The following is a 24,023-nucleotide window of genomic DNA, read 5'->3' as shown; positions in this document are numbered from 1 at the left end:
CGGCTTATTTTTATCCCTGCAAAACCTTTCCTCGAACACCATATCTACTGTTTTTTGCAGTAAACAACAAAACTCGCAAGTTCATTAGAGCATTTAACGATTTGTCATTTTTATTTACATTTACAAGCGTTATAAATTATTAAATCGTTAGGCATATTTACAAGTAAAATTACACGTACTAGTTCCGACTTAGAAACCAGTTATTCTTTTGATAGCTGCTTGCTCATCCATAGTATTCATTGGTTGATAATGACTGAATTCCATCGAGAACGTTGCAGTTCCAGATGATAATATTCGAAGTTGTGTTGAATATCCCAGCAGTTCTGACAATGGAATCGAGCATATAACGATTTTATTCAAACCTCGAATGTTAATATGCTTTATATCCGCTCTTCTTCTTAACAAGTCTCCCAAGACTTGAGAAGAATTTTCTTCGGGAACGACGATTTCCATATTCATAATAGGCTCCAATAGAATTGATCCCGAATCTTCCATTAACTGCAAAAAAATTAATTTAAAAAAAAAATGCATTTTCAAACTGGAATAGTCAAAACCGACAACAAACAGATGAGCATCAGTCTTTCACATTTTTTATCGACGTATTTTAAAATTAAAGCTTCAGATTCGCCATCAAAATTTTCAAGAAATGTACATTAAGCTTAAAAGTTAATAAAAAAAGCATAACGGATGCAGGGGGGATACTTGTCACTATTTTACAGTATCAGTGATAATCCTTTGGAATATTGGAGTAAAGAAAGATCAAAAACAGGATCTGTCAAGAGAGTACTAGACGAAGATTTAAATGAAAATGTAGGTTACACAAACGACAATATCACGCAAACAATTCATCACTTATTGATAATAATGTTTTTCTCGTAGGTTTTGGAAATTCAAGATATGGACGATTCAAATTGTCAGAGAACATGGATCATGTGCCCACCTACTGCACAAGAAATTCTCAATATCCGATTATCCGTTCTTGTAATCATTCTTAAAAATCTGAACAAGCAAGTGCTAATTCAATTACAAATTGTGGACAAAAATAACGTGAGGCAACTCGTTAACATTTCCAATGTTGAAATAAAAAAGCCAACTTCGTTGACCAAAACGGCACCGCCGCGAATGCATCTGTCTTTGGAGCCGGAATGGAATAAACTCGAGATAGATTTAAACCAATTAGCGCAGTCGCTAAAAATAGAATTCGCGGCGATTTGCAGATTGAAAATTTACGCGTGCTGTCGGATTCGCAAAATTTACGTGGTTGACAAGCATTACGAAGATGATGAGTTGCCGTTGTCGCTTTATCAAGGCTTTCTCGATAATTATATGCTAAAGTGGGGAATTCAAGAAGTCGAGAGAGCAACGCAAACCAAAAAAACATTCAGAAATGCCGCCGCGAAAGATCCTAATATGCGTCTACCGCAGGGATTTAACAAGTTATTTTTAAAGAATTTACAGGTCAAGTCTGACAGAATTATAGAAGAATTTTTCTCCAGACTAGCGGTCAAGTCGGTTAAAGATTATCTCGATTTCAAACAAAAAGCTAAAATCAAACCGTATTACATTCCTGACAATCCGAAACTAGCAAAAAACCGTAAAAGCTCAGACTGCAGTTTGGTAGACATCGACGACATTAAGAAAAATATTCTGCGTGATAATTACTTTTACGGTAGATTGGCATTGGAGAAGAAAAAAGAGATAAAACCAACAGCTTCAGATCTAAACAAGGAAAAGGACAAACCCAGATATTCGGTCTACAGAACTCAACAATTTCGATACCCTGCTTTAACAATGAATTCAGTAAAACTTAATAAACCTCCAAAACATCCATTCCTAAGTAAAACAAACGAATAAGAAAATAAATTATAAAATGTAGCAAAATTATTTGGAAAAATAATAGGAAAAATATGCAATGTAAACCTGAAACTAATCAATGTCTAATAAATATTTTTTTCTAAATTATCTTTACTCACTTTTTTAATACATTGAGATACACTGGCAATTATAATTGATTCTGATGTTCCTCGTTTAACTTCAAACCAGTGCAACTTTACTCCAACATTTACAATCGGACAGCCCAATTTGGGTCCATTGGCAAAAGCAGAAGTAATCCCTTTCTTGATGGCTATCATATTCTTTGGATTTATACCAGCTATGTTAGCTGCACTATCTTTTGTGTGATCAAATAGAAGCTGTTCTTTGCCTTTATAGTTTGGAATGAGCGACAGTGTAATAGAGACTTCATGTTTTGTTTTATTAATTTCATGTTGTGCTGTGTATGTATCTTTCATGAGTTTCTCAATTGTCTCTTTATAGGCAATTTGTAGCTCTCCTAAATCCACATCAATTTTATATTCACTGTGGATTCTCTCTTTTATAATTTCAAGGTGCAATTCACCCATACCAGCTAAAATCGTTTGACCAGTTTCAGGATCATTATTAACTCGTAAACTTGGATCTTCTTTCACCAATTCTTGTAGAGCTATTTCCATTGCAGTGAAATAATTGAGTGAAGGAGGTTCAATAGAACAGAAAAATACTGGATCTGGCACGTTGGTTCCAATTGAAAATAATTTTTCAATATCTTCAGGAGTAAAGTTAGTCTTATTTTCCATGTATTTTTTAGCTTCAATAGCAGTAGATATTTTATTAGTTAACAAGTCACCAGTTATTGTATGTTTGAGACCGGTCACAGCTGCAATATTTCCTTCTCCAATTTCTGATATTTCTTCATAATCATCAGCATAAGCGGCATAAAGTTTTTGACTTTGTTCAACCTGTCCTCTTTGAATATTGTACAGTTTTTGGCCCTTTGCAAAATTACCTGTGTAAACACGAAAAAAGGAGATAGGTCCTCTTTGTTTATCATGAATAATTTTAAAAACTCTAGCCGACAGATTATCTCCAAAGCATTTGTACATTTTTACAAACTGATTGTTATTTGGAGTGGGTAAGTACAAAATTACATTATCCATTAAAGATTGAACTCCAATATTTTTGTATGAGCTTCCTAGAAGTACAGGCACTCCTTTATTTAACAATGTAACCCTTCTTAATGAATCAACTAAATCTTGACTAGACACTTTGTCTAATGAATCGTGTTCAATGACAGTGTTAGCTAATTCATCATCTACACCAGACAACTTATCAGTTAGATACCTACGACTTTCTATAGCTTTTTTCAATAACTCCTTATTGTCTTCTTCTTCAAGTTTTGTTTTTGTAATAATCCTTCCTTTTGTTTGCTGATCAAAAACTAATTTTTGAAGATTAATAACATCTATTATTCCAGCTAATCCTGTCTTATTTTTGTATGGTAGTTGTACTGGAAATGTAAGAGCAACTAATTTTGTTTCAATAGATTTCAAGCACATATCAAAATTTGCATCAGCTCTATCCATTTTATTTACATACACTATCCTAGGTAACTGATACCTATCTGCTTGTCGCCAGACTGTTGAAGTTTGTGCTTCAACACCTGCACTACCATCAAGAACAACAACCACTCCATCCAGTACTCCAAGAGTTTGTTCAACACCCATAGTGAAGTCTATATGGCCAGGAGTATCGATCAAGTTAAATCGATAATTTTTCCAGTCAAATGTGACTGCAGCAGAACAAATAGTAATTCCACGCTCTCTTTCCTGTTCCATAAAATCTGTGACTGTATTACCATCATGAACTTCCCCCATTTGCCTTATAATTCCAGAATAAAATAACATTCGCTCTGTTGTTGTTGTTTTTCCTGCATAACGTTACAAAGTAGAATTAAACATTGCAGATCTAACCTCCACGGAAATAATTTTCATTTACTTTTAGCAAACATTTGTGAGGTATATGAAATATTATTACTAATTAATTTTTTATAATTATAAGCATGGCTTTTACCTGCGTCTATATGCGCTAATATACCGATGTTTCTTATTTTTTCGAGACTGCATTTTTCACTTGCAACCTTTGCCGCACTTTTATTTTGATGTAACGCCCGTGGACGTAATGTAAAAAATGATGGTTTTACAACATTTCGAAACAACATTGTTTTATCCCACAAAACAATATAATATTCAACGATATTTTTGATGTAATACCGGCGACATCATGTAAAATGTGAAATAAACACCCACGTGAGTTTGAGTGTAGCATTTCATCTATAGTATAACAGACCATCAGTAGATAACTTGTGTAGAAATTTATATATTTTATATTATCAAGTGATATATATTAACTAATAAATTTTACAGATAAAAAAGAATAAATGTAACAGGATCAGGATACGTTATTGAATTTTAGTTTAAAAATTAAATGCAAAACGAATTTTTATCTCTTCAGAGTGTCAAATAAAAAATTTTTTTTTAGATATTACTACATCTACTTTGATGATAAATCAATTGTCTGTTAAAATTAGAATGAAACGCTTTTCAGTGATTTTTAATACAAACTGAAATTATATTTATGTTGTAAAGAGCTTTAAGCAAAGTATAACAATACTTTTTTGTAAATATGTACAATACAATGTATCTAATTTTAATAATATCTCTGCTTGATAGTATTTTCACAATAATATTGGTTGTATTTTTTCCAATCGCGTCTTTTCTTTGGATCCATTTTACATTGTTTGGGTTTTAATGTACCCATCAACCCTTAAAAATGCAAGATAAAATTAGTTATTAAATAATTTGTATTCAACTTGTACATTAGATGTACATACAGATATATACTAACCAGCTTTGTGAGCCATAGTAACCATAATGCCAACTCGTTTTTGCTGTACATAACATAAACCTGTTATTCTTCGTGGCAACATACAACCATCTTGTCTCACAAACTGTTTGAGAATGAGGACATCCTAAGCACATGATTATATTGTAGTTAATGAATAATAATATTATTATAACTCTTATTTCTCATCAACTTTAAACTTGGAACTCACTGTGTGCTTTACATCAACTCCAGCAGAACACATAGGACACGCTCCATTTTTAGGTTTCAACATTAAATGTTCTTTTGGATCTGCATATATAATACCTTCTACTATTGTTGTATTGCCTTGTTTTGTTTCTCTGACTGTAAAAAAATGATGTAATTTCTGTTATCTATGTTTTAAATTACTATTGGTTATCAAAATTAACCTAAATAAAACTTTTCTCAAAGTATATTCATCAAAATGAAATGAATTAATTGTTAAAGTAAAACGAAATAGTAAATACTCACTCTCTTTTAAATTTCTTGCTGCAGATAATGAAATACTTCTACAGATATCATTAGAATATAAAGTTTTTGTAAAATTCGTAAACAACCGAAAAATTGCCATTGTAGTTTAAAAAGAACTAGGCGAACGTATAGTAAGGTTATAAAATCTCCAGCAAATATTTATTGCGAATAAATAATTAAGGCTCTACTTATGTATTATGATACTCAGATGTAATACAACAAATTAACTTTTTATTATTAATTTATTATTTCATTCATTGCATGTTTTTCGAAAAACGTCAAAACACCGACAAACATAGTAAAAACTATTAACTCCAGCTGATTGGCTTGTTCCATTGGATCAGTGAACGTTGGGTCCGCGAACAAGACGACGTGGCCGCAAAACTGCATATATACACGGTACTGTTAAAAATAACTTAGTGATTGATAATTGTTAGGAGAAAAACAAAATAACCGTCATGTGAAATCGTGGATGTAATTTTGCCAACTGATTGCAATTATTTTATTCCAGTAAAAGTTAAACTTTTTATTTATTTTAGTTCAGAAACTACTACACCGGTCGACAAAGAAAATGGGTCTCTGCAAGTGTCCCAAAAGGAAAGTTACAAATCAATTTTGCTTCGAGCATCGTGTGAATGTTTGCGAACACTGTATGGTCACAAATCATCCCAAAGTAATATTCTTTTGTTTAATTTCTCGATCTCTATCCATTTAAAACTACAATAGAACTCATATAAATACATAATAATCTACATTATATGTAACAAAAATGTTGTTTTATCAGTTAAAATTTGTAATTATTATTTATTCAATCAGACTTATTATTTTTTGCATAATCACAATACCCTTACTTGTTTAAATTTAGTAGTAGCGCTTTTATAGATAGATGATGACTGATTCGATAACATGTTTTTCTAGTGTGTGATCCAATCATATATACAATGGCTACAAGATAGTGATTGCAATCCTATCTGCACATTCTGCAATGAAACATTGGTCAGCAGGGAATGTTGTCGATTAACATGCTATCATGTCTATCATTGGGGGTGTCTGGATGCTCACTGCAGAAGTTTACCAGAGTCTACAAATGCTGCAAATTATGATTGTCCAACATGTAATACTCACATCATTCCACAGCCAAATTTGGTATCTCCTGTAGCAGATGTGCTGAGAGAAAAGCTCAATGGAGTCAATTGGGCAAGATTAGCTCAAGGACTTCCTTTGGTAATGCAAGAGATTAATTGTTTTAGCCAAAATGACATAAACATTATTTTTAACTTGGACTGTATTATTACATTTTAGTTGAGTTTTGATAGAGAAGAAAAGCCGAATCAAATGTGTAATGTTATGGAATCTGACAGTACTCAATCAACTTCATATCAGAATCATGTTTCAACTTCACTGGCTACATCCCGAGCAAGCAGTATAATGACATCTCCTAATACCATTTCAAACAATGCCGCTAATCAGAAACTGGGACCTCCATACTCTGTCGTCAATATGGAATCACCTTCAGTCATGTCTAATAATCCAACAGCAAGAAGAGTGTTTGAAGCCTATGACGATCCAAAGGATTTTTCTTTTGATCACGATGAGAACAAATATCAGAGAAAATCAGCGATAGAATGGTTTCTTAGATGGTGGAAAATGATAACAAGAACTCCTGCTCCTAGAAGAAACCCTTCAGGATCACTGCACAAACGATATGCTACTCTGGTTATCATTGGAATTTTCCTATTCGTCATAATCATCATGTTGTTCTCATGGTTAGGAAGAATGGCAACTGATGGAGACCCTTCATATGATCCTATGAATAACCCCATGATTAGGGTAGGAAACGAGCATCAGTCTAACTAATTGTATATATTGCGCTGTTATTGAGATAAAAGCTTGCACTGTAAGAGTGGAATAATGCACTTACATGTGCAAAATCATAAAAAAATTTATTGTAGTGATGAAGAAACGAGATTTTGGTTTCATTAATTGGACAAGTTGATAGTAAACTGTTTTAAAGTCTTCTTACGTATTGCTCTGAAAGATTGTACGTAAGCAAGACCTGTTTAATTAAAACAGAATAAGCAAATAACATGTATAACGTTATATTTAACTTAACTAATTATAGTGTCATTTATTATTTGTTAAAGTATGTTTGAAAGTATAAAATAATTGTAAATGATATTCGTTGTGATTCTATAACTTTTTTGTTTTTTTTTACCGGTACAATATAAATTGGAACACTTGAGAGTGGTGACAACGCGATTTGTATAACGTGAAATCATAGAAATGTTAGAATTATATACGTGTAGATGAGTGGTAGCAACATTAATTATATGGAATATGTACATAATATAGTAACATTACAGTAAATGCTTATGGAAATAAGACTAGCTATAAACGAAAATGTACGAAATAAGTCTAGTTGAAAAATGGAACTATTTGCATAAATTTTAAATGATTTCATAAAAATCACCAGTATTCTTTATTCCAATTCTAATTTAATAAAATGATGTAGTTTGGATTGAACGATATATCGTTTGACTTGCGTTAAGCTTGACTATTGCTCTTATTTCTGAAATGACGAATTATAATTGAAACGAAAAAAGAAGGCTAGTTCAAGGCTCAGTGCTCGAGCATGAAAAAGACGCTTAACGCGCGCATATCTAACAGGAGATCTTTTACGTATACTTGGACTCTTATACCTTAGAAGAGGAAGGTCAGACGATCAGTAGAAATAAAAAAACAAGCTCTGAGGATACGGAGTGGGGAGCAACCCGTCGAGTCGGTATATTTTTTGGGCCTCACAGCATTCGGCTCCGAGTCCTCGGGCGCGTAGTTAGTTTTTCATTTTCCTTGGAAGGTGCGCGTGATCTCGAAACGATGTCCTGCGGCTTCATCGGCAGTGTGCAGCCGAGTCGCAGGTGGCAATTGGAAACGATTCTCGCAGCCGCCTCCGTAGCCGCCATAGGTAAGATCGACCGATAAGCGGTCTACAGACGCCTCGCGGCGCGACTCGTTCGACTCGCAGGAAACGACGGCTCTTCTTTCCAGCACCGTCAGCTTTCGTAAGTGGAGCTCTCGGGGTCCCCGTTAAGATTTGCCACTGCGCACTACGTATAGCAGGCGCTAGCTGTGTAAAACAGGTGTACGTTTGCTCTTGCGAAAGCTATTGCCGCCAGCTCGAAGGCTCGAAGCTCCTCATCTCCATTCGTTGCTCGCGTTCGCGTCAAGTGCCTCGGCCCGTAACGAGGTCCGCCTGGCCGTTCGCACTCTCGAGTTGTCGTCTCGTTGACGACGAAGTCCAATGGGTCAGCCGCAGCCCTCCCGAATGACCATTGGTTGTTTCCACAGCATGCGCGTACCGTTTGTACGGCTCGTGGAGTGCAGCCGGTCGTCGAGCTCTAGCTCCAGAGCAAGTGGTCGCGATCACGGGCTGCGACTCCGGACTGGGTTACAGTCTTGCGCTGCACTGCCGCGAGCAAGGCGCGACGGTGGTCGCCGGCGTGCTGCAGCGCGACGGACCGGCAGCCACGTGCCTCGGTAAGCGGGGAGTGAGAGTTCTGGCACTGGACGTCACGGAGGAGGCCAGCGTTCGGACTTTCGGCAACGAGCTGACCAGGATGCTGGACGACGAGCATTTGGGTAAGACGGACCACGAAGGCTTTGCTCGCGAATGGCGGAGAACGATATTGTGCTAGCTCGATCGCGTTGCGGGTCTAGTTGCGTTGCTAGTCGAGGCGCGTGTGCTATCTCTCGAGAGTAAGCAGCTCGATGCGGCGATTAAATCGAGCGCGATTAACTAGTGATTGCGCGATCGAAAGTTTTTATTATTGTACACAACTTGATGACCACTGGAATTCGATTGCGACATAGACGATTCTCGAAAGTACGATAAAACCTACGGTTTCATTCTCCGCCCTACTATCTCGTTCGGCTTTCAATAGCCACCGACCTAATTTCATTCAAATGCCTATCATCAGCCAATTACCTTTACCTTTTCTTACCGCAGCGATAACCGAGCTTTCGAGTTATCGTTGAGCTGTGGATGAGCCGACGAAGGAGCTGATGATCGGTCCAAGATCCAAGTCTAAGTCCAAATGTTTTTTTTATGATTTTTTATCGTGTTTCATTGGAATCGATAACGTTTGAAGGTGGCAAGCGTGTTTGACAAAAAAGTGACAACGCCAACGAATCGCTGATCGAGTTGTCGCCTCAACGACAGTCGAAGGCGCCATGAATAGTCTTACTGGAATGATGCTTTATATCGCAGAACTGCGCGCGTTGGTGAACAATGCCGGGGTGATGATATTCGGCGAGTTCGAATGGCAGCTGACGAGGCAGGTGAGGCACCAAGTGGAAGTAAATGTCGTGGGCACAATGAGGCTGACGAGAGAGCTGCTGCCCGAGTTGAGGAAGCACCGCGGCCGAATTATTAACGTGACGAGTCACTGCGCGCTCGCGTCGCTGCCCGGCCTGGCAGTTTACGGCGCCACCAAAGCGGCTCTGCGAGCCTGGACCGACTCGCTGAGGGTCGAGCTCGCCAAGTACGGCGTCGGCGTCGTCAATTTCATACCCGGTGAGGATGGGACAGGCAACGTGTCGCGCTAACGATTATCGCTCGTCATTTATTCCTCTCGTCAGCCGCGGTTTCCTCGCGCAAAAGCTCATGGCACCAATCGCTTCCCACGCAGGTTCCTTTCCCACCGAGAGCAACATCTTCTCGCAGCAGTCGCGCCATTTCGACGAGATGCGCGCCGGGATGAGCCAGGAGGCGCGGCGCTTTTACGCCGACTACTTCGACAGGTACGCCGGCTACTTGGCCGCTCTGGCCAACGACAACGGCCTGCGTCGCCTCGAGAATGCCAAGCTCTACGAGATCTTCGACGACGCTCTTCTCAGCCAGCGGCCGTCGGCTCTCTACAAGTTAGTGGCGCTCTGAAAATTGCCAAATCTCAATATTACGCCATGATTATACCACGAGATTATATTGCTCGTCTCCGGGATTGAATTCGAGGATCGTCGAGATAGCGCTGGATTTCCACTTGAACAAGGAGAGCGAGTCGTTCACTTTACGGTTGGGCAATGTTTCCACGTTGTGGCTGATCGATTAATTTGTTAATCGTTTCGCTTGGTCTCTGAGTAATCGGAAAGAGAAAACGCTGAGCATGGTTCCTCAATTGCTACGCGAATCATGTCGCGCGTGACTGCTCGATAAAATCCTTCGCAAAGTAAGTCCAACTTTTCTTCCAAGATGTCAACCACTCGAGCAAAGCTCCGTACACGCGATTCCGCGCTTCGCAGAAAAGTGGAACGATAGGTGCCTTCCGATAATGATTGGCGCCACTCGATAAAGTTCGTCGAATTCAATCGCCGTGCATTGCTGGGGAATAGGGAACAGCGGCGCACACTTACCGGTGACACACGAATGTCGATGTTTGCGCAGGTGCGAGCCTTGGCGATATACCATCTACCACGCGCTCTTTCGAGTCGCACCGACGCCGCTTCGAGATTGGTTGGTCGAGAGGTTCGTGCGGATGCCCAGCTGGACGTCCGTCAGACGGTGAGCCGAGACGCTTGCGAGCTTGCAGGCCTGCACTGGCGCTCATCCCATCTGCGACGACGCTGCTGCAAATGGAAGGACGTGGTTTTTAGCCTGGTGGACGGTGTAATTTTTCGGGATTGCGAGCTGCGATCTCGCAAGCTCTTCGGCGTTTTCGGTCAGTCTCCATCGCGGCGTATTTTTCGTTACAGCGAAGCGAGCTACTGTATCACGCGTCCGACTGCAATTTTCCATTGACGAAAGCAATTCTTTGTGCGTTGCACATTGTAGCGAAGTGTAAGTCTTTTGCAAGACGAGCGACGGACTGGTTTGTCAATCTTATGTGGAATAAAACGAATGCGAGTACTGGTATCGACGACACGGAGTCTGCGCATTTTCATTCGACACGTTTGTCGATTAGATTTTGGGCCGCCGATGGTGCTCGTTACATTCCAGATGCTCGAGCAGAATCAAGCAGCTACGAGCATCGGCGTAGCGAAGGTGCATCGATCGCGCGGCGCAATTTGCATTGCAGCCACTTTATCTTGAAAAGGAACGCTCTGTCCGTGCAGACCGAGCTCCGTGCGCACACGATGCGCAGGGAGTGAGTCACGAGCGAGTGTCATCCGATGCACGCGTCGCGCGTAATTTTGCTCGGCCGTCGCCCGAACGCCAGCGCGAGTCTTACTCACTCCGCACTCTCTCTCTCTCTCTCTCTCTCTCTCTCTCTCTCATTCCGCGCTACCACGGAGCACCATCACGGAGGCGCGAAAGGGAGGTGCGCTTAGGAATGTTGCTCCCGTTTTGTCGCCACGTGGAGATCGATAAAAGACAATTACATGGCTGCGCACGCGAGGGAGAAGGTGAAGCACCGTTCCGTGAAAAATGATCGAACGCCTTCGGTTGATCGTGCTGATTAGATACAGGCCTAGCCTTAAATACGCCTCATACGGCCGTTCACTCGCATACACTGTTTTCGGCGGACGCGCGTCAACAAGTTTTTCACAACATGAAGCTCATCTGTGGTAAGTTGACTCTTTCCCTTCTCTTTTACGCTTGTTCTTGCCACGTTGCGTCGAGGCGCTAGCTCATGTTGGTGCATCCACGATCGGCATCGTGATTTCGCGTGGCTCTTCCAAAAAAAGTATGATGTTCGTTCCTCATTGGCAATAATAACACTGGAATCCAATAAAACTTTCGTCGAGCCTCGTTATTGCGAGTCTCCCGTGGCAACTGGCACGGTTGACGAGCGAGCGATGCCACATCGCGAACAAATCACGACGTTGATAATATTTTAACTGGCACTGGAAAGCGTCGATCGAGCTGCGCTTGGAAGCTAATGTCAGGTGAACGACGCTCCAAATGTGACTTAGCTTCGGTTAAACGACAATCGCGATCATTCTCGTTGAAGGATTCATTCTCGCCGCCATGTTGGTGGCATCGCCGAGCCAAGCAACGCCAGTCAAGTCTTGCGACAGAGGAGCACCGCCCAAGGAAGTGAGGATCGACGGCTGCGACAAGCTGCCTTGCCAATTCGTGAGGGGCAAGAACATCACCGCTGAGTGGGACTTCGTCGTCGGTATGTTGAGTTTGCCTATTTTGACGCCATTAGCGCGACGAAAGAGGCGCTCGAAGCTCGTACTTGTCGCCTAACTCCTGGTAATTGTTATTCATTTGCGCGGCCGACCGACCCGAGTATGCGCGTAATTGCGCGAGTGCAGCGTTCGAAAACAATCGGCGATCGAGCGTGGTCGCGAGCTGCAACGCGAAGCTCAGCCTCCATCCTCCGTCGCCACGGAGTATTAGGCTATTCGAGAGAAAACGGCCGGTCGAAGTTGCTCGGACCGACGAGCCGTCGCGAGTTCTCCACGATAGACTGTCGCGACTGAAAGCTTGCTTGATTTGGCATTGCAGAGAAAGACACGAAGATACTGACGCCAGACGTGCACGCGACGGTCTTCGGTAACACGGTGAAGTACCCGTTCTACCAGAACAACGCCTGCGACACGCTGAAGGACGCCAAATGCCCGCTTGACGCCGGCGAGGAGGTGACCTATCAGCTGAACATGTTTGTGGAGACAACTTTCCCCAAGGTACCGCTCGACATCGAGTTCGCCTTCCTCGACGACCACAGCGAGACCGTCGTCTGCTTCCAACTTTCTGCTGAAATTGTCGACTAGTGAATCGCAGCCACGGACGCAGCTGCTCAAGTCCATCGTAAGATCCTGCGCCTGCACACCTGCTATCATTTGTCAATTAGATTATCTGTTAATCATACGCGAGAGTGATTGTCGAAAATACAAGATTTTAACTCTTTATCTCGCATCGTGATCTGTAATCTCAGCCTTATCGGTCTCACGTGTGCCGTGTGTACTTTCGTTTACAACGCACTTTCGTCGTGCATCCCGAGTCTCGTCGCGTATCTCGCTCGGTTGCGCGATGATATAAGCGCCGTCCGACTAATTGGCCAACGACACTGCTGAGGACGCGCGAGCTTGGCCTCGTTACGCAACGACCAGCCCGTTCGCCACTCGCCTTCTCACGGACGAGGACCGAAGAAGCTGGATGGACGCTTGCGCTCTCGTGCGGCAGAGCCGCAAATTGGGGGATCCGCGCTGTGGCAAAGGAGAACGCCCGCGAGGCCTGCGAAAATAGCCGGGGAACGTTGTAAGCCCGAGCGGTAGCTCGGTAAAGGTGCTCGCTGGCCTACGTGCCCTTTCTCTCTCACTCAGATCAGTGATCACGAGTCCGCGCGCGACTATCCTCTCTTACCGTCATCCTACGCCGTTCCCATCCCGATGCTCTATTTTCCCAATTAATGTGGCTAGTCCAAATATTCGCTTCTCCTCCGATGCCCCCTTTCTTTCGATCTGTCGAGTAAACTGAAGTTCTCGAGACGCGTCGCAGGAAACTCGGAATTCCGGAGGGTGGCTTCCTTCGTGCGCTCGAGAACACGCGCTCCTTTCGCCCGACTTGGGTTACGCTGGCGCCTCTCGTCGGTGTGAACTTGTTTTCTCGCGACCAGCACTTGTCTCTCTCCCCGAGTACATTTGCAAGAACCCGCTCTCGAGTGCTTCTCGCGATTCGTATGATTATTTCACGACTCGCCAAGTTTCGATTACACTCGACGTCGACGAAGATGAAATCGGATTCACAAAGCGCAAGATTGGAAAAGCGGAAAAGCACGGGACGCTCCGTCGGTCTGGCCGCAATAAAAATCCAATCTTCGCGAAGCAGATCGAAGGTGTGCTTAATGGAAAAATGTCACTTGGACAAAGAAAAAGAAAACACTTTTTCAAATTCCAAGCTGCGAGGACTTTATCGGAATCAATTGGTCACGCGGTACACGTGCAATTCTTAATCCCTCTTGGTATCGTGGATGAAAAAGCGCAGCAGCTCCTTCGTTAAATCAACGCGGTTCTTTTTTCTCCGCTGTATCCGCAAAAATTAGAGTGTATCAGTCCGATACACGCTGGACGCGAGAGAAAAAAAGCGAGGCGTAGGTGATTTGCCACGCATGCTAATAAAGCGAAAGCTCGGTTTTGTGCGATAATCTCGATGGACGAGTTTCTCCCGCAAATTCCATTGACGCGAGCGAACGAGCACTGATTAACTCCATGGCCCGTGGATCGATATAGAAAAATTTGGGCGATTCACTGGCACGGCAGAGACCGATAAACGTCCCACTACTGCGGAATCGACGACCTTCGGGCGAAGTTGGCGAGCTTTCTCTCTCTCTCTCTCTCTCTCTCTCTCTCTCTCTCGGGAGGCAGATTTTCGCTGGCGAGCGAAAGGGTATACCCTTTCTCCGGCCAAATGGGATTCTAATGCATTATACGTCGAGGTTGACGACAGACAGAGTATACCGCATACTCGAGATTACTTCTGCCAAGCTCGTTGTCCTCTTTGAGCGTCGGGCTTCGATCGGCACCTTACTGGACGCGATGACGTCACGTTCCGACGACCAACATCGGAAATTCGAACGGCGCGCGCGGCGCTGCTTTCCGATTACAGAGAGAAGCCACGCGCGATCTTTCCACGTTGCGCGAGAACTGTGAACTTCTGTACTCCCGGTGGGTTTGCCAGTGGCTGACTGTGACGTGACACCGAGCGCACAGAAGGACGCCAATAATTAGGAGAAAGTACGCGCGCATCTCGCGACAGGAAGTCGCTTGTTCGCGTATGCATATACGCCGCGCGCACATTCGTTTCGCATGGCAACTCGCGCTAATGAATTGTCATTGCGCCCGCGCATGTCACAAATCGCAATCGATGCGGTGACACTCGAAAAATAGCCTGATCGAGTCGCGCGCGTGGAAACTCAGCGAACGATGATTTGGGTTTCACGATCGTTGCATCGTCGATATATTTGCAGAGCATAACGCGCTAAAAATGAACGAGATCGACATTGCCGATCAATAATGAATGTACTTTAGAAGTGACGATACGCACAGCTTGCAGCGTCAACTAATTAACGACATTATCGACGTCACGGTGCAACCTGCAGCACCTCGCACTATTGCCAATTATTCGAATGGCTGTTGCTGCCGATCGCTATTGATCGCGTTGGCAGCGCCGGCAAGTTCTCACCTCGACGAGTACAGTTATCAAGTTGGAAAGGAAGGCTCGCGGCACTCCGTCCAGACTGATTTATTTGCCGAAGTCTTCTCTCTCGGTCATCTGGGAAATTGCCCGTCCAGCAGCTCGTCCATCGACCAGTTATCAGCGAGCTACAAGCACGAGGAAACGCTCTTGATCGGTGGCCAGTGGTCTGCGAGGCAACTTTTGACAGGCGATAGTTTGCTGATGGCTGATACACAGAACGCCAATAAGTTGAAGTTCACGGGTTATTCGGATTTCGTGGATAGATGTCCTCGATACGAACGGTCACGGTTATTACGATGAGACTTTGAGCTTCCGCTGCTTTTGGGCAAGATCATGTCGCACTGTAGAAATACCAAACTAAAGAGGGAATCGCGATCTGACGAAAACATCGCTAATCGGATACATTTATTCGTGACTTGTGAAAACACCAATGGGTGGCAGTCACGCTCGACGAATCAGCACACTCTTTCCAGTTTTATAATCGTGGCGAAGGTCAAATAGTTTTTGGCAAGACTGTGATTTCGTCGGGAACAGCTGTTGCCTCGCTAAAGGCTTTGAGACCTGGCAGGATTTTGCTGACAAGAGAAGCGACCGGTACGATTTAGTTAACCGATGTACGAAGCGTTGTTATATTAGCAGCGTGCCACAGTGTCGACGGCGATGGGTTATACTTTTTGAATAAAAAAATTCATAATTTATTCTTGAAGCTTACTGGGAATAGTTTGTAAGATTTAGTACATATGCAAAAAATCATTATTCCAGCAAATCTACCGGCGTTATTGTTTCATATTTAGTCGTGTATGTTGTAAAACGAAACTGTATTTACTGCTCATCTTCACTTCGATTTGGGACACGATACAAGCATTCACCTTAAAAGTTACAACGCAAATTGCCGACAGTCCGAATAACGAGAAAACGGCTACCTTGAAAAGCAGCAAGTTTCGAAAAAGTAGAGGAGGAGTGTTCGCTACAAGCGGCATGACTGGTTCCGAATAGCGGGTCAACGAAATGAGAAATGTTCGCGCGGTGGTTAATTTAAGCGTAATTAAACTACACTAATAGACACACTTCCCCAGTCCGATGTACTCCATTTATATTTTTATTCGCGAGAAGGCTTTTCTGATCGCCGCTCATTTCCACCTATCCACGTGCTTTAATAATTTGCACCAAGCAATTTGCAAGAGAAGCCCATAAACAACGCGATAATCGTCGCTTCAATCAATTTTCGACCCGGAACTTCCTGCGAAAATAAAAATTATCCCGTCAGGATGATCGCTGTACGTTTCACTGCGCGCTAAATCGCGCGATAACAGTTTTCAAACTCGAAGAAAAAAAAAAGTGGCATACCGCTTGCCGAAAACTGCGAATCGGCGAAAATTAATAAACCTTGATTCAGGAGTACGCGCGATAGAATTGCAAATTCCATTTACAATAAATCGAACGCTTTAAGAAGAAAAAAAGCTTTACCGAAGGAAAACCTCGAGTTTGCCGTGACGCAGCGTACGTACACGTGCGTATTGCCGACGCGAGACTCCAGACGGCGTGCAGCAGTTAGAAAACCCGGTGGAAGAGCAAGCACCATGAGAGAGAAAAAAGAATCGAAAAGGAGAAAAGAAAGGGGGGAGCTCGATCGTCCGTCTCTCTCGTTCCCCCTCACCGTTAACATTCTTTGTCGCGCTCGCTCACGAGTGCGGCAAGAAATATAAGGAGGAGGGGGTAGAGAATCGGTGAACCTGCCTTTGCTCGAGCCGGCCGTGGTAAAGAACGACAGAGACAGACAGAGTGATCGCGTATACACAGGCGTGCCCGCAGAGCGACCGTAACGTTCGCCACGGTGATACGATGTATGTGCGTGTTTATGTAGTGACCATCGTAAGCAAATCTCCTTAAAGAATAAATTTGTTGTTACTACGGCTGATTACAGTGTGAGTTTTCTACTGCGAGGATCGGCGAGCAAGAAGTTTCGTCGTCGAGAGTGCGCGTCACAGCCTGTTCTTTGCTTCGAATTCTTTTTTTATTTTTGTTTAGCTCTACGTAACAAGGAGAACGAGAGGTGGTGCTTATTTTTTGAGGTTATAGGCCGATCGAACGCAACCGGCCAACAGCTCGCTGGAGATGGCGTCGAAGAAAAGTGATGCCTACGACGTGAGTACCGTAGGAAATGTTACCACACATCGTTCACGAAACTTTTGTTACATGCACACCGACATCAAAATGTACCTCGATCACACGATGAGTAGGTATTGCCCCGTGAAACAACGGGCGTGGCACCTTTTTCAAGGCCAGCCAACACTATGTGGACGATCACCTCGCATTTACCGATGATACCGCGAGGTTAGGTGATGTGCTGCATGTATATGTATCTTCGGTTCGCTTAGTCGAGTGCTAGAGGTTTGGAAATCGCGCGTCGCTGCGCGATAAGCTACGCCAGGGCCGTCACATGGAAACCACACCCTGAATACGATGTGTTTCCGATTTTTTTGACTGATCGTCGTGCTTTTGACTCATTTCCCTACGACTTTTGAAACGTTTTATTTTTATGCGACGGTTACTTCTTTGGGTTTCACACTCATATGATATTTTTAGAAGGAAGGTGATTGATATTTTTAATTTCATTGAGTGACGAATTGGTGGCTTATATTATTTCTTTTTAACGAGGATAGCTAAATGACGTAAACAGTCGATAGGAAACTTACTTGGGAATGCTAGTTGTGCAATCTAGGACTAGGCAATTTTGACAGGCTGTGTTTTGATAGTTTCAAGGTACCTTAAATATTTCGCATGTTTCCTTGATCTCCAAATACTTTAATGTCACTAGTTTTTATTCATATTTCTTTCCGCGCGAGAACGTATAATGAAGCAAATATATTTTTATCGCTTGCTACAATGCATTAATCAGTATTGAAGAGTAGTTCTCAATAATCTTAATTGCTATCGTTTTTCTTCTATTGGATAAAAACCAAATCGTTTTTAAATTACGTTATTCCCTGATAACAAAACGAGTATACAATGTATACTTTTCATTTGCCATTGACCCAGCGGCAAAAAAGACTTGGTGCAATCTGGAAAAATGCGATAGAAAATGCAGAGTGGAAAAACGTGATGCAAAATCCAATAACAAGATCAAATCGAGTCTTATGCAGAGAAAATAAATATCGTTTTCTAGCTTTGCGCGCGGGAATGAAAATAAAAGAGCGAGCCACGCACAGGCGCACACACGCGTCTTTCAATTTGGCCGATGCAAAAATGCACAGTAGTTTTTTCGAGAAAGTATACGTAGAAGCGCTTGCCCCCCCCCCCCCCCCCCCCCCCCCCCCAAGTAGGTCGACAACACTGAAAGCGCCCGTATGTTGTCGAAAAAACCGTCGCCTCCGTGTCTCTCGCCTAACCTCAACGACAGCAGCGCGCGCTGACGTCACCCCCTACATACACGCACGCGAGGTGGACAGGTGTTTTCAGAACGCGGGAGAGCGTGCGGACCGCTCCTATTTTTTTGTTGTCGTTCTCATTCGCGGCCACCTTTCGCGGGGGTCGGGTGCGTGTGACGCGGAGAGTGATTCAGATCGCAAGCCGGCTACTCTCGTCGACGCGTTTCCTTTGACTTTCGTCGGACGATCGATCGAGCGGGGAACGCGCGCGCTTATTAACGAGAAAAGAAAAGAAAAAAAAAAAAGAAGAAGAGAAAACACGGGGGGTGTCCCCTAAAAGCGCGTTACGACTTCCTCTCCGTGACGTATGATTAATCGGGGGAAAAAACGCGAGCGCTAATGGTCGACGGGCAATTGTTTAAACTGGGCACACGCGCGCGCTGTTGGAGCGAGAGCTTCGACTCGCGTCACGAGAAGCCTGCCCGTCCGCCTCGTAAGCGCGCTGCAATTTACAAATGACGAGCTGTGTGTTGCTGGAAATGGTTTACTTTTGATTCATCTAATAGAGCGCCTTCCGGATTTTCGCTTCGAAGTTAACTCGATGATAGTTTGATGAACGACTCGCTTGAAACAGTTAACGAGCGAAGCAAAGGTGTATTATCAAGGCTTTCGTGTCTGGTTCAAGGCGATAACGCGTTCGATATTTGCAACGTTCTGTCTCTCTCTCTCTCTCTCTCTCTCTCTCTCTCTCTCTCTCTCTCTCTTCGAGATAATCAGTTCTCTCGCGTGCCAACACTACTCGATCTAAAAGCCGAAGCGATCCTTAAACGACGTCTCGCGTAGGTTCCGTGAAAACATCGATCTGCGTCACGGTCTCGTGGGACGTCGTTATGGAAATGTCGACAGATACTGCTGCAGGTTATCGGCTCGCGACTAACCCTTGTCGCTTTATGGTTTCTGAGATTTCTTTCCGATTATCTATGATAGAAATAGCCAATTAAAAGCAAATATACAGGCAGTTCGATCGGTCGCATAAAAATACAATTCGGTCCGTTTGTGTTGACTTGGTCGAGCGTGAAGACCGCGTTTGAGAAGAAAAACTACAAAATCGGATCTTTATCCCACGTACGTGCGCAAAAACGAGCTTAACACGCAAACTACTCCAGTATAATTTTCATGAGTCTTTTTTTCGTATTGTTCGCCTGGCAAACTGCCCATCGATCAATCGACGCGCAAGCTCGGTTGGGAGTTTTGCTTTCGCATACACACTGAGAGAACGATGCCATAATCCGCAGTAAAAATTATTGCGAAACAGTAGTGATATTGATGCACTCTGACTCTAGTAAAAATTGCTGTTTAAACGTAATAACATTTACTGGAACTCGGAGTAATTGCTACTATAATCATAATACCGGAGATTAGCTCTATAAGCGTTACTATCGTATTAATCATGAAATTCTTCTATGGAATAGGGCGTATACGATTCATCGATACATTACCGCTATTATCCATACATATACGTATTATACATATTATCTTTTCATTAGTTCGTAAATTGGCCTATTACACGTTGTTCACCTGTTAGTTGCATAAAACTGACATTATCTGATATCATAATCACATATTCCTTTTGTCACTCGCGAGAATTAAACCGCCATCTACAAGTCGTCCCTGTAAATTATCGAATAAGCAATGTGCAGTTCTGCTACTGCACGCGTGCTAGGGGCTTCAATCTAACTCTAGTAATTGTTCCTATGTTCATTGTCAAAATTGTTAAGTCATTTTACTAGGTATTTTAACGTATATTATTACACATTTTTTATTGTAGTACATAATGATATTTAGTATTTGTTATAATGAACTTTTCAATATGATTAAATAAATTATTACGGTCTTAGTAAAAATGAATAAAGGTTTAATATAACCTATTATAACGACACGAATAAAACTCACGGTTACTATTTGCAGTTAACTTTACAGAAACAATAGCTTATTTTATTACAGCAATTATTTCAGCGTAGTACTTGAATAAGTTTTTCTTCGTTTTTTATGGGTGGAGGGGGGGGGGGGCAGGCAGGCAAGTTTCTGTTTTTTCTCGACTACTGCATCGGACGGACTATTGTTTCGCGTGTATGCACCCCCAATGCTTTTGTTGGGGAACTGTCTATTGTGCTTGGATCCTATTGAGAGCCGCGATCTGAAATTGTATATCGGGAGCTTTTTTTTCTGTCCTTCGCGTTTCGAAAAAAATACGCTCGCCGGCCGAAATTTCGACGGACGAACGTTTATTGCATTATTAGCGCGTTCGCCACGAGGTGGAGGGATGGATCTCGGCGAGTACCCGTCACCAATACAAACGTTGATCGCCGCTAACGAGCGCTAATAACTCGCGCGAAAGAATATATAGGCCATTACGATGTGTATCCGCCCCGGCGCGCCATTTTTCTCCGTCTCTTGGAAGAATGAAAAATCGAGAACACGCGCTGTACCAGTGGAGCTTTCACGGCGGAGCGAGCGGAGATCGTGGCAGCGCGTTAGCTTAAAATTGTAGACGCGAGAATAGCTTTCTTCTGCTGTTATCGCTGCCGTCGTGAGCTGCCGTCGTGAGCTGCCGTCGTGAAATTCCAGGACGGAGGAGGCGAGGTCGGCCGAGAGCGAGCGCTCCTCCGTGGCTATGACAGCGAGCGCTCGACTGGTCCGGTTCCGATGGCGCTCTCGGGGTGGCGTCGGGCGCCGATGACCGTCGCCCGCGAGCCAGCGACGATCGAATGGATCCAGCAGCGGGCACTTCCGCGAGCGGTACGGGCCTGGAGACGCATTGACGACGAGCCTCGTCCGCCGGTCGCGAGATAGCGCCACCCGCAGCCTCTTCTGTGCGCTCCCTGCCCGTGTCGTCTCGCGGCCAAGCCAAGTCGCTACGAGGCGCTCCATCGCGAGGCCGTTCCCGAAATGCCTGGCGATCGTACGGCGGCGGCGGCGGCGGCGGCGAATGAGAGCCGAAAGCATGGTCCGACTCTTGGTCGCGGAGCGCTCGACGAGGCGCGCGATAAACCGTTGCACGTCGGTGAATATTCCGCGCGCTCAATCAGCCAGCGGCGAAAGCTCGTGCTCTCTCTCTCTCTCTCTCTATGCGCACGCGAAGCGAAGCATCCGCTCGTCGTCAAAGGCCAAGCGACAAGTCGGCGCGAGCGCGCTCGCTCGCCGGGCAGCGTTTTCAGTCTCACCTTCGACGCTAATTCGAGCGATACGGCTTCGCGCTCATTATCGCTAAATTAGCCATTATGTCGTTATTTTAACGAGTCAATGTGTGTCAGGGGGCCGCTCTCTTGCTCGCACCGCAGAAGCGGCGTCCGGACGCTGACTCTTCAGCCGGCAGATTGACAGATTCGGCCTCGGCACTGCGGCCAGCTTTTTCCCAGCGCCATACTCTCGGGCGCCCCGAGCACTTTTACGCAAAGGGAAAGAGAGAGAGAGAGAGCAATTTCTCTCGCGTTTGATAAACTTCTTATCCGGCTGTCTCGCGCTTGGATTTATGCTCCTTTCTGGATGAACGTTTTATCGAGGCAATGCTTCCCCTCGAGAGAGAGAGAGAGAGAGAGAGAGAGAGAGAGAGAGAGAGAGAGAGAGAGAGAGAGACAAAAAATATAATCCGCGTAAACAACATCGTCCGAATTCGCGCGCAGGAAATAACATAATGGCTCCAATTTAGCCGGCGACACATAATCCTCTTACACGGAGCGCACACGCCCGTTGTCCTTCGGCCGTTACGTCATCGGGCGCGCGTTTTCCAACTACCACTGCCGCCGCATCGATCCGCGGCGGCTGTGCGAGACCGCCACGGACCGAGGTGGGGCTTTCTCCGCTGCATCAGAATTTCCTCTTTTTTTTCCCCCCAAGTTTTTTCCCCAAGTTTCATTTGATTCTCCGCACTGTGCGTTCCAGCGAGGCTTGATACGATTTGCAGCCTCAAGTGTGTACAGCCTAAGAGGATTGCCCCGAAGGGGATGAGTAGTAAGTGATTTTCGGAGTTGGGTAGAATGATTTTCCTTTCCGAGGGCACAAAGTTTTCCTTTCTCTTTTTTTTTTCCAGCCACGTTGAATGTTTGCGAAGTTACGTAACGAATCTTTCCAGTCGTCGCTACTTTTTCTTCTCCGAGTCTCGAAAAAAAGTTTCGCCGTTGAACTGTGTACATTCGCGAAATATAAAGTCATTTTTGAATTTTATTTTCATGCTAACGATACGTCCGCGTTACTCAATACAACGTTATTCTACTTTATCTTCTTTTTAATTAAAACTCGAAATGGCTTCTCGCTTGATTTTTCTATTCTTTTCCAAGATTGATAAAACTGATTTAGTTATTCGTTGATTTTTATCCATTGAGGTCTATGCCTGGGTCTATAAACTGGGTGATGTAACACCAAACTAACGATATCATTCGTAGCACATGAGAAAAAAATACCCTGTTTTTTCTATTGCCCGTAACAATTGTTTATAAGAATTTATATAATTTTTGGATGATTTGTTTAAATAATTTGACATAAACAATTGCCAACGGAAAAACGGAAAAGACGATACTTTTTTCCCATACGCTATGACTAGCATAGTTAGTTCGGTGTTATCTCAGCCAGTTTTGGCATGGGCCTAAATGAGTTAATCGAAAAACGACCCAATAAATGTGAACGGGGAAAAATCTGAAAATGTGTCACGAAGAAACTTTTCCTTTTTTGCTCTGCAAGGTGTAGTTTGCTCCCTTCGGCGTCGAAAACTTAGCGCACGCGAGACTGGCCATCGCCGCTAGAGCTTATAGTAATCGACGCCGTAGCCTTACAGCGGAACACACGCGCGCGCGCGCGCACGTAATACGGCGAGAAAGAGGGCGAATGGGAATTTAATCAGTAGGCCAACTGTGCGACTGTGAAATCTTGCGAATTTCCATTACAAAACCTCTCGAGTCGACTATACTCTACAATGGAAATAGCTGTGTGCGTGCGTGTATCTATGAAGCGATCAAACGACAAAGCGGATTCCGAGCCGTGCATATGCTCGTGCGATCATGAATATTCTTTCCACCGAATAAACTGAGATAAATTGGCTATTACCGCTGATTGCGTGTCAATCGTAATTCGCGTAATCAAATCATTCTGCTTACGCGCGCTCGTCGATAGACACTTAGTCGAATATGCGTGCAATTGATACGCGGAAACAAACAACTGACTTACTTTGCTTTTTTCCAAGTGCGCTTCACGCGCTAATAATAATAATAATAGCGCGACTAGCGATAGCCATTGAAACCGGATCGTCT

The 24,023-nt window shown here is 43.8% G+C and overlaps 6 protein-coding genes across 12 annotated transcripts in view; 4 read left to right on the top strand and 2 right to left on the bottom strand.

Annotated features, from left to right (window-relative positions):
* Positions 1 to 103: 103 nt before the first annotated feature.
* Positions 104 to 4,112, bottom strand: LOC131674045 (ribosome-releasing factor 2, mitochondrial). Of its 2 annotated transcripts, XM_058952497.1 has the most exons (4): positions 3,889 to 4,112; positions 3,164 to 3,745; positions 1,974 to 2,824; positions 104 to 498 (listed from the first exon to the last, which is right to left on the bottom strand). In XM_058952497.1, exons 1-4 carry the CDS (start codon positions 4,034 to 4,036, stop codon positions 190 to 192), a joined length of 1,890 nt encoding a protein of 629 aa, XP_058808480.1. In that variant the 5' UTR covers positions 4,037 to 4,112; the 3' UTR covers positions 104 to 189. The 2 variants fall into 2 exon arrangements, with proteins under 2 accessions (XP_058808480.1, XP_058808479.1); XM_058952496.1 differs by having other exon boundaries at positions 1,974 to 3,745.
* A 314-nt stretch (positions 4,113 to 4,426) lies between these two features.
* LOC131674049 (large ribosomal subunit protein mL66) lies at positions 4,427 to 5,496 on the bottom strand. The gene is made up of 4 exons (XM_058952506.1): positions 5,212 to 5,496; positions 4,931 to 5,064; positions 4,723 to 4,846; positions 4,427 to 4,640 (listed from the first exon to the last, which is right to left on the bottom strand). Exons 1-4 carry the CDS (start codon positions 5,309 to 5,311, stop codon positions 4,525 to 4,527), a joined length of 474 nt encoding a protein of 157 aa, XP_058808489.1. The 5' UTR covers positions 5,312 to 5,496; the 3' UTR covers positions 4,427 to 4,524.
* Positions 5,497 to 5,515: 19 nt separating this feature from the next.
* LOC131674047 (zinc finger protein-like 1) lies at positions 5,516 to 7,710 on the top strand. Of its 4 annotated transcripts, none has more exons than XM_058952501.1 (4): positions 5,516 to 5,610; positions 5,751 to 5,884; positions 6,130 to 6,435; positions 6,514 to 7,710. In XM_058952501.1, exons 2-4 carry the CDS (start codon positions 5,783 to 5,785, stop codon positions 7,066 to 7,068), a joined length of 963 nt encoding a protein of 320 aa, XP_058808484.1. In that variant the 5' UTR covers positions 5,516 to 5,610; positions 5,751 to 5,782; the 3' UTR covers positions 7,069 to 7,710. The 4 variants fall into 4 exon arrangements, with proteins under 4 accessions (XP_058808484.1, XP_058808486.1, XP_058808487.1 ...); XM_058952503.1 differs by having other exon boundaries at positions 5,590 to 5,685; XM_058952504.1 differs by lacking the exon at positions 5,516 to 5,610 and adding an exon at positions 5,623 to 5,679.
* A 378-nt stretch (positions 7,711 to 8,088) lies between these two features.
* Positions 8,089 to 10,829, top strand: LOC131674038 (estradiol 17-beta-dehydrogenase 2). Its single transcript, XM_058952482.1, has 5 exons — positions 8,089 to 8,176; positions 8,539 to 8,850; positions 9,479 to 9,784; positions 9,900 to 10,131; positions 10,652 to 10,829. The coding sequence occupies exons 1-5, from the start codon at positions 8,089 to 8,091 to the stop codon at positions 10,770 to 10,772; spliced, it is 1,059 nt and encodes a 352-aa protein (XP_058808465.1). The 3' UTR covers positions 10,773 to 10,829.
* Positions 10,830 to 11,075: 246 nt separating this feature from the next.
* Positions 11,076 to 13,045, top strand: LOC131674050 (NPC intracellular cholesterol transporter 2 homolog a-like). Of its 2 annotated transcripts, none has more exons than XM_058952507.1 (3): positions 11,076 to 11,772; positions 12,159 to 12,326; positions 12,662 to 13,045. In XM_058952507.1, exons 1-3 carry the CDS (start codon positions 11,757 to 11,759, stop codon positions 12,925 to 12,927), a joined length of 450 nt encoding a protein of 149 aa, XP_058808490.1. In that variant the 5' UTR covers positions 11,076 to 11,756; the 3' UTR covers positions 12,928 to 13,045. The 2 variants fall into 2 exon arrangements, with proteins under 2 accessions (XP_058808490.1, XP_058808491.1); XM_058952508.1 differs by lacking the exon at positions 11,076 to 11,772 and adding an exon at positions 11,984 to 12,093.
* Positions 13,046 to 17,140: 4,095 nt separating this feature from the next.
* LOC131674043 (sodium/potassium-transporting ATPase subunit alpha) overlaps positions 17,141 to 24,023 on the top strand; it is a 44,389-nt gene continuing 37,506 nt past the window's right edge. The window contains exons 1-2 of one of the 2 annotated variants that reach the window (XM_058952493.1): positions 17,141 to 17,277; positions 17,381 to 17,497. In XM_058952493.1, the coding sequence (XP_058808476.1) occupies positions 17,468 to 17,497 (30 nt within the window). In that variant the 5' untranslated portion in view covers positions 17,141 to 17,277; positions 17,381 to 17,467. The remainder of the gene's footprint in view (positions 17,278 to 17,380; positions 17,498 to 24,023) is intronic. The other variant, XM_058952492.1, reaches the window with a different exon arrangement.

This window comes from Phymastichus coffea, unplaced genomic scaffold, assembly GCF_024137745.1.
Source record: "Phymastichus coffea isolate CEN01 unplaced genomic scaffold, Cenicafe_Pcof_1.1 PCOF00209, whole genome shotgun sequence".
In the NCBI taxonomy this organism is placed as follows: Eukaryota; Metazoa; Arthropoda; class Insecta; order Hymenoptera; family Eulophidae; genus Phymastichus; species Phymastichus coffea.
The sequence above is the reverse complement of the archived record's forward strand: the minus strand, read 5'-3'. Positions and strand labels throughout refer to the sequence as shown.